General features: G+C 30.5%; 1 protein-coding gene across 1 annotated transcript in view; it reads left to right on the top strand.

Annotated features, from left to right (window-relative positions):
* LOC108909320 (putative uncharacterized protein DDB_G0282133) overlaps positions 1–9,776 on the top strand; it is a 35,334-nt gene that overhangs the window by 9,111 nt on the left and 16,447 nt on the right. Inside the window, exon 4 of the mRNA XM_018713633.1 lies at positions 7,041–7,355. Coding sequence (XP_018569149.1) covers positions 7,041–7,355 — 315 coding nt within the window. The remainder of the gene's footprint in view (positions 1–7,040; positions 7,356–9,776) is intronic.

Below are 9,776 nucleotides of genomic sequence, written 5' to 3' on the forward strand. Positions count from 1 at the left end.
TAAATTTGGTTACTATGAAATTAGTGATTTTCTAAAATTTTTTATATACTACTTTTTACTTTTAAATATCTATATCCCACTATTTCGTATACGAATTTTTCTTTTAATATTATTTGTGCACAAAGTCTCAAAGGAAAATAAAGGTACCTTTTATACGTATTATTGATAATGACTTATCGACTGATTTTGCTCCTTTCCTCTGCTTGCTTGTTTTCCTTACTTCTTGTCTATCCTATCTCGATCCTATCTCGCTTACTTTCAGGAACCTGTCGACTACTCCGCTTTCTGGCTGGTCTCCTGTTCCCTGCTACTGCTACTATGATTTACCACCGGTCTCCTGGATCCTGCTACTGATATTCCTTTTATTTCTTTCCTCTTGGAACCTGCTATAGAAATTCTTCGTCCTTGTTGTCTTCCTGGACCTTGATTATGGGTACTCCGCTTATATTGTCTTTTCTTGGGTCACCTCTTCACCACTTGGTACTTTTATATTCTTGATCTCTTCTAATTGACTCTTTTTATACTCACTCGTTCATTAAATACTTATATTTGCTATGGGTTTTATTTTCTTTCCTCAACACCTGACGTTTTTACAAAATTTTTCTGTAACTAATCAATAATTGATTTTTTTTTCTCTTCTAAAGGCCTTTCCACATATCTCCTTTTTGGTTTTTTAATTTAACGTGCCATTTTCCTTTTGCAATTCAATTCACTTCACTTTATCCTTTGCACTTATACATCCTATTCTACTTTCTTTACAATCAATTTTGACTTATACTTCAAAATATTTCTTATTTTATAATATTCTTTGACATTTCTAATAACTACTGAATTCCTTGTGGATCCCACTTTAAATTTGACATATTTCTGACATATCTTTTTAATTAATGTACAAACTTGTCTTTAGATCTTTATATCTTTTATTAACTCCTACTCTACCTTATTTTATAACTATTTAATCAAACTCTGGTATTTCAACTTTTGTTAGATCTCTACCCATTCTGCATTTTAATTTATTTCAACTATATTTTTCTGATAATATCTTAGCCTATGCTCCAATTTAATAACATGATAATCAAATCAATAATAAATTTTGTAATAACCATTTCAACCATTCTCTCGTCAATCTGATTTCATCTCAATATTTATTCATTAAGGGCTTGTAAAACTATGGTTGAAAACTGGCAATATTACACATCAGTATGGTGTGGTAAAAGTTGGGTCAATTGTCGTCAACTGTGCTTCATGCGTATACCGTAAACATGAATGAACATCCAAGATACAAAGGAAAAATAATGACTGAAAAGCAATATGAAATGCGTATGAAATAGAATATGGATTGATGAGATACAAGTAAAATGTGCAAACTGAGAATCCATATGATAACTATCAAGAAGCTCAGTCTATGGTATTGAGACGTTGCCTTGTCAAATTGAAGATTATGACAGAACATCTATACTATTCGTTATGCAAAGAGATCCTTTCAATTTTTGTTTCAAATTGCTATTATATTACATTAGATCGCGAAAAATTTATTTAATATTAATTATTACTACATAATGTTTTTGACTAGAATAATTTTATAGTCTATAATCGAGCTATTCAAATATAGCGTGTCAGTAGAAGCGTTAAATACAGCGTACAGTGTTGCCATATTTCTTTTCATTGGATCAGATGTTTGTTCAAATTTGTCGAAACATTATCTATTCATTCCATTATCTCACACACGTTTTTGTTGTTTTAAAATGTTTATGTAATATTTAATTCTTTAATTACAATTTTATTTTGTACAGTTTGCATATTTATTAACAGATTTCAATTGCTTTGAAAACTTTCTTACCATTTTTTTTCGATATCGAACCTCCTTAAGGACATTTGTTTACTTAAGGAATAAAGAGAAAGTTTTGAGAAGTTTTCTAGTTTTTTTTTCTAGTGTTGGTATTGTCCTATCTTAATGTGCCAAACTGGAAGTTTAATAATAAAAATTTTAAATAAAAAGTTTCTCATCATAGATCTGAAAGTACTGCAATAAAAGATAAAGTTATGTTGAAATTCATATTTTAAAGTATTTTTGGGCAGTGTCTCAGAAACGACAAACATGAATATTTTGAAAATATTCGTAATACCTTGTTATCAATTTGTCCTAAAACTTAAGTAAAAAGAGAAAATAGAAACGCTGCTACAGAAATTTATAGACAAAATTGCACAATATTCATTTAAAAAACTATAAAATTTGTGACCTATGTTCATTAAATATTTTTTTACAAGCAAAATCACTTTAGTAGTGCAATTGTATGTGGTCTATCGTAGAAAATTTTTCTCTTACTCGGACTCCTAATAACATAAAAGCATTTTGAAAATGAATTGAATTGAAAAACAGATTTTAAAAGTCAAAATTTCCAGAAAAAAAGATGTCGATTTTTTGTGCATTGTAGCTGTTCCAACATGAACTACAAAAGCGGCAGTGATTTGCCCTAAGTGATCTAAGATAAAATCGCGCTACATTGATTTAAAAAGGAACTCTATTTCTGATTAGCAAATTGACTTTTTTTGGTAATAACAAAAATTATAAAAATTACTCAAATCTATATGTAAAATATGCAATAACACTTAATACCATGTAATGGATATAACAAATCGCCTGTGATATGCCTGCAAATGTCACGTAACGCGAGACTATTTTCGTCTCAATTTAAATTTCGGTCCCTTACCCTCCCTGTCAACATTCCATCCATAGTATACTGTCAAATCGATGAGTTTAACAATTTATTACACGTTGGTACCATCAAAATGTTACAAAATGCTAAGAACTTATTCAAATTTATAGTATGCAAATATGGTGTTTGTTTATAGTTTTTGTCACAGGTGTCCTGGTAAAATTGTATTTATCAGAGCTTTCAATAAACAATATGTAACCGGAAAACTTCCCAGTGTTAATACAACATCTGAACGAGCTCATCGTCAAAGTTTAGAAGATGTACGATGTACAGCGAGTACAACACTTCAAGTGGAAAATTACTTACACTACTTAAATTTTTTACAAAATGAATTACAAATACTACTAGAGGATGTTTCTATAAACTTGAATCCGAATGTACTATCAGCACGATGGAGCTCCTACACATTTTGCTCATCCAGTCAGGCTACATTTGATCAAGATGTTTCCAGAGCGTTGGATTGGCCATGGTGGTCCTATTAGCTAGCCTCCAAGATCTCTAGACCTCACAGCACTAGATTATTATTTATGGGGCTGGTTCAAAAATGAACCGTACAAAGTTAGAGTGAACACTCGGGAAGCACTAATTCGAATGTATCATCAATACTGCAGCATTAATTAAAGAAAGACATGCAGCAATCAGGAGAGCTACAGCCGTCCTTGGTGGTGTTTTTGAACATTTAATAAAAGATGATTAATAGAATGTCAATTAAATAATTTTTTTTGTTGAAATGTATGTCATATCCTGACCACCCTTCTTTCGGTCCAGCCTTGATTAAAATTGGAACTAACTACAGGATCTGTACTTGTTTCATATTTTATTAAAATTTACATGCTTTGGGATACAACATAATTCTTTCATATTTTTTCAATCATTTACATATGTAAATTACATATTTTCAGTATTCACAGCCTAATTTGTTATGTCAAATACATTTTAAAGCATTTTACTGTCATTTGAACTAAATCAGAAAAATCAATCAGTATGTATAACTATTTTTGACGAATAGAATATGGTCTAAACAACAGATAATAGGAAATATATATTAAATAGTTGCATATAGTTTAATTATATTTATTTAATAATAAAACGTACGCGATTATTTATTGATATTTATAAATTGGCCAGAAATTCGAAAATTGGGAATAGGTATTGTCTAATGCATCTCAAAATATTCCTTATTGCGAAATTTTTAGCAGATTTTCTAGTGGCCTTACAGTTTTGTGTGTAATCTTTCCAGTAGAAAAGTAGGAATTTACTTTAATATACCGGTAGTGAAAAATTTTTGTGAGGAACAATTATTAGTCTAGGTGCCAGATAGGGTTCCGTGGCCAATCAGAGTGCCATGGCTGCCAACAACTTATTCACAAGTATTTTGACCTCCTGAATCCAAAAAACTTGGTCGCAAAACCTAAAAGTGGTCAGTTTAATTGTTATTAACAAATTAAATGTTTAAATTACTGTAAAAAGTTTATTTTTATAGTTAGTACAATTTTTTGTGTGTTAATAGTTACGTTTACTCATAACAAACATCCTTTTTTTTGAAAATTAAAAAAATATTAACTTTAACCAAATTTATTGCAAATTTAGTGCAAGTATCTTACATGTTCCGTCTCCGAGTGCATCAATTTTACCATATCTCTGATTCTATTGGATGGGTTGAGACGCACAATATCTCATTTTAAAGCTTGAACCTTATTTTACAAGATAGGTAAATTCCATTAATTAATTAATTTATTTAACAATTACTGGCAGCTTAGAATGTTCTGAAATTTCAACGAAAATGCATGTTTTATTTGTTTATAAGGCTTTTTTATTATGCAACTTCAATGAAAAGTCAAAAAAGTAACGAGATATTGTTCCTCGCATCCTAACAATTATTTCATGCCTTATAGTTATTAGTTGTTCTTTATCAAAACCCGTGAAGAGACGCGCGTACGTCGACAGCGATGTACGCGCGCTCGTTCGAAAGCTCAGAGTGCAAGTGCTCTATATACTTATATGTTTTTGATATTAATCTATTTATTTAACAGGAATTACAAACACCATTCAGCTTTGCAAGGAGATCTTACAAACTATTCGATCAATTTTGAATAAGGTAAAATGTAGTTCATTGTAAATTTCATGGTCAAGGCATCAATAAAATTAATCATATAACCGTTACTTTAAATATTTAAAAATGTGATGTTTCATTTTATAGATTATTCACAAACCATTATCGAAGCAAATAGTAAAATGGTAGAAGAATATTTAGTTAAGGTCGTAAAGAAAGGTACAACCTGTAGGAAGTTTGATGACATACGAGTATGGTTTTATCGCCGTTCAAAATACGCTTTAATAGAAGAGCTGCCTCCTACAAATGCATCACTATTGCACATGCAAAGTCTGCTCTAGAAGATCATGTGTTTGTGTGGCTGCAGAAATTAAATGTTGCTCATTTTGCTATTGCCAAAGGCAAAGCACCTGCAAAAATGTCAATAATGACCTCATTATTAAAAAAGAAATAAATTAATTAAAATCTTTAAACAATTGTTGTTATTATTTATGTAAATCTTATAAATATCAGTAATTAAGTCAATTGTTAATGCTTTTTTATTATTTAGTCTTTGTGACTTGAGCTTTCGATCGAGTGCGCGTCTCTTCATGGGTTTTGATAAAGAAAAACTAATAAATAAGGCATGAAATGATTGCTAGGATGCGAGGAACAATATCCGTTAACTTTTTTTGGCATTTCATCGAAGTTGAATAACAAAAAAAGCCTTATAAACAAATAAAACCAACATTTTCGTTAAAATTTCACAACTTTCTAAGCTGCCACTTATTGTTAAATAAATAAATTAATAAATGGAACTTACCTATCTTGTAAAATAAAGTTTAATCTGTAAAATGAGATGTCGTGCGTCTCAATCCGTCCAATAAATATGGTAAAATTGGTACGCGCGGAGACGGACAATGTAAGATATTTGCACTAAATTTGCAATAACTGGTTACAGTTAACATTTTTTAATTTTCAAAAAAATATATGTTTGATATAAGCAGACGTAACTATTAACACATAACAAATTGTACTAGTTATAAAAATAAACTTTTTGTAGTAATTTAAAAATTTATTTTGTTAATAACAATGAAACTGACCACTTTCAGGTTTTGCGACCAAGTTTTTTGGATTCAGGAGACAAAATACTTTAGAATAAGTTGTTTGCAGCCGTGGCACTCTGATTGGTCACGGAACCCCATCTGGCTCCTAGACTATATGTGTGTATGATTATAATAGTATGTTACGTAATAAGTGTTGTAAAAAGCATTTTACGCACGAATGGAAAAGTTACGCACGACGCCGCGTAGCGGCGAGTGCGTAATTCTATGAGTGCGTAATTGCATTACACCACGTATTACGTACTATACTTTACCTACGACCACTACTTTAAATACTTAAAAACACACCGTCTGCGATAAATGCAAGATTCCTATTACGTCGTACGGTAAAAAAAACGCACAGCTTGGTAAAAAAATTGTACAGTTTTCCTAGCAACCGCCTAGCAACGGTCAATACAAACAGTATTGTATTGGCTGTTGCTAGGCAATTGCTAGGAAAACTGTGCAATTTTTTTACCGTACGTAATAGGAATCTTGCATTGATCGCAGACGGTGTGTTTTTAAGTATTTACAGAACGTTATACTAGTTACTCTCTAGTTGCGCTAAATTTAGTAATTAATTTAATCAAAGGGATTTTTTTATTTAATAAGCCAGCTAGTACATATAAGTTGGTTAATTTCAGAAGTTTTGTGTAGTACAATTGCTGTTAAAATTCTTAATTAGTAAATATTTTCTTCCCAGTTCTTAGTCGCCACACTTTTCTCTATGCTTGCTCTATTTTCTATTACAATTCCTTTTTTATGTATGAATAAAAACAGTAGTTTGTGTACCAGAATGAATATCCATATCTAAAGTGGTTCTAGATGTAAAACAAAAATTTTATTAACGTTTATAATAATAATAAAATAATATGCTGTATTAACCCATATTTATTTTAACTTTACTATTACGTTATTTTTCTCCAAAATGAATCATGTAATGATATTGTACAGTAAATAAAAATGAAACATGAGAAATTTGAAGGATTTGGAAGATTTTAGAAATTCCATTCTGTGCAGGAAAGCATGTCATGCATAAGCAGACCATACATTATGTATAATGAACTTTTGTTCTAAAACTACATTTTTATAACTTGAGAAAGGAAAATTTTTTTAATAAATTTTGTGTATCTTTAGATATTCAACTCAAAAACAATGTTACAGTAATTGAAAAACATTTTTTTTCAGGTGGCAGACAAATTGTTAGTTGCTGGAACAGAAAGTGGCAAAATTATATTTTGTTGCTTAGAAACTGGACACTATAGTAAAATATTACATATTTGCCATGTACCAATTACATCTCTGTTATTTTGGAAACATAGCCATAACACTACATATATGTATGTTGGATCTTTCGATACCACTTTAAAAGTATATAGTTTACACAATTATTCTAACATCGAAACTGTTCCACTTGATGACAGAATTCAGTGCATGGAGTGCAGTTGGGGTTATATTTTTATTGGATGTATTGGAGGCTCTTTACTTAGATACACACTGAAGGTAATATCTTTTAATTTTTATTGTAAATGTATACGAGTGTAATAATGATGTTACGAAAATGGAAATGTCAGAATATTTAACATTTTTTCTTGAAATGATTGAACAAATTTTTCTGTTCTTTAAACCAGAATTCTAGGTATGCAAAAGATATATTATCTTGTCACCCATATTACAATACTTAACAAAGTGCTAGTAGTTATTGATTTTGTAGGTTGACTGTAATTTCAGTTTGATCTTTAAAACATTGTACCTGCCAATTCTTCAAGAGTGTTTATTACGATAAGATATACCACATGTTATTTAATTTTTCGATATAGATACACACACATACGGCGAATTAGAGTTATTTACAACGTACCTAATTTTATTGAAATAATTCGTAAAAACAGTCAAATACAATAAAAAATTCTGGAGATAAAAGTAACAAAGTTAATGTTATTAAATCTAGTACAACTTATTATAACCGTTCAAAATGACCAAAGAAGAAAGTTAAAGGAGACCGTTTGCAGTTCTTGAGGGCAATTGTTTAAAACATTTATGGCATTGGGATATGCCTCCACAACTCTTTATCTGTGTTAGATGTGGAAGCATACACTTATTTTCAGAGTGCCCTAAAGATAATAGTCACAAGGTGTTAAGTCTGGTGAATGTTCTGGCCAGTTAACAGGAACATTATCCCCGCTATCGATCCATCGTCGAGAGAATCTTTGGTTCAGATACTGCCTGACCTTTACAGTGAAATGTGGTGAAGAGCCGTCATGCATAAACCACATATTAGCTCTGAGTAATAATGGCACATCTTCCAATAACTCGAGTTTTACAAAAATTCTAAATAAAATTCCCCATTCAGTCTAGTGGGTAGAATAACAGGGCCAATAATAATGCTATCAATGATCCCAAACAAAACATTGATGTGAAATTCATACTGATAATGTTTCCTTTGACAACATGTGGATTTTCTTAAGCATACACATGTTAATTGTGAATATTTATTATTCCGCTTCTGGTGAAACAGAATTGGTAGGTACAATGACTTAAAAGATCAAACTGAAATTACAGTCAACCAGCAAAATCAGAGCCTACTAGCACTTTGTTAAGTACTGTAATATGTGTGGTAAGATAATGCATACATTTAAAAAATATTTTTTTGTACCCAAACCGCTCATTTCATCAAAATTATACAAGAGGCCCAAAAACTTCCAGATGGTATCACCTATCAAATAAAAAATAGTCATCATTATTGCCCAAAAGAGGAAAAAGTTATGAACGGATATTATCAACATACATCAATTTTGTAAGAGTTCTAAGTTTTAAAAAACACTCTGTATAGTACCAAAATATTAAGATTGAAAGCAAAAGTTCACACTCCAAAAATAATCAAAATCGAATAATACGTATTCGAGTTATTTACAAAATTCAAAAATTTTCATGAACTTTTCGGTCATCGTTCAAACGAAGCGATTTTTAATGTAGGTGAATTAACCTAAATCTCCCTATTTTGAGTCCACGAATCTGTGGTCTTCCTTCAGTGCTAGTGGTCGCAATCTGAACAGTTAGGAGTCTTTCTGTGAAGTTAGTATCTTTTTCATAAATCTGGTGTCAAAGATTTCATTTGATATTTTTTTCTGAATCCGTTTGAATTAGTTTAATATCTTTAAAATAGAGAAAAGAATGTATAAATAGAATATATATTTTTTGAAAAAGATTTTTAAGGCTACTATCATTCAGAGATTGGACGTTAAAGACAGAGTTTATGATCAATTACTCAAGAATCATTAAACATAAAGACTTTAAATTTGTTGCATTGCAGGTTGTCTCATAGTAACTACAAAATTTGAACAAAATCTTGTAACATCAGAATTGGGAGGAGTCAGAGTAGTTTAAGTTAAGTTCAACTTAAAAAAAAGTTACCTTCTTTGAGAAATTTGGTTTAAAATTAAAACATTTGTACATTTGGAGTTTTTTGAATAAATACAACATTCAACAGCAGCAGACTAATAAAAGCTAATTATGCTCTAATTTCTTTACAGTTATAGGTGCATAATTATGAAAAATTTGAACTTTGCTTGAATCTATATCATTCGCCCACTAAACATGAAAACATAGCATCATTAATGAGACTGCCAAGTTACTTTGTACTGTTGATTTGTGATATAATTTACATTCTATTTAATACTATGTAACAAATTATGTCCACCTCCTCAACATTAAGCTTGGTACAAAAGTGATAACATTACTGTAACATCTGTGTTACGTTTTCTATTAAGTTATTTTAATACAACTATAACTCCACGGTCGAAATTATAGAGAGTGGTTCATCGCTAGTTTTTGGACTAGTAAGGGGGATGAAGCGTGCCGGGAACGAAAATCCATTGGCGTGTCTGCGTAAAAGGCAACAAGATATAGAAAATAATGAAAAAA

This window comes from Anoplophora glabripennis, unplaced genomic scaffold (assembly GCF_000390285.2).
Source record: "Anoplophora glabripennis isolate ALB-LARVAE unplaced genomic scaffold, Agla_2.0 scaffold234, whole genome shotgun sequence".
Taxonomy (NCBI): domain Eukaryota; kingdom Metazoa; phylum Arthropoda; class Insecta; order Coleoptera; family Cerambycidae; genus Anoplophora; species Anoplophora glabripennis.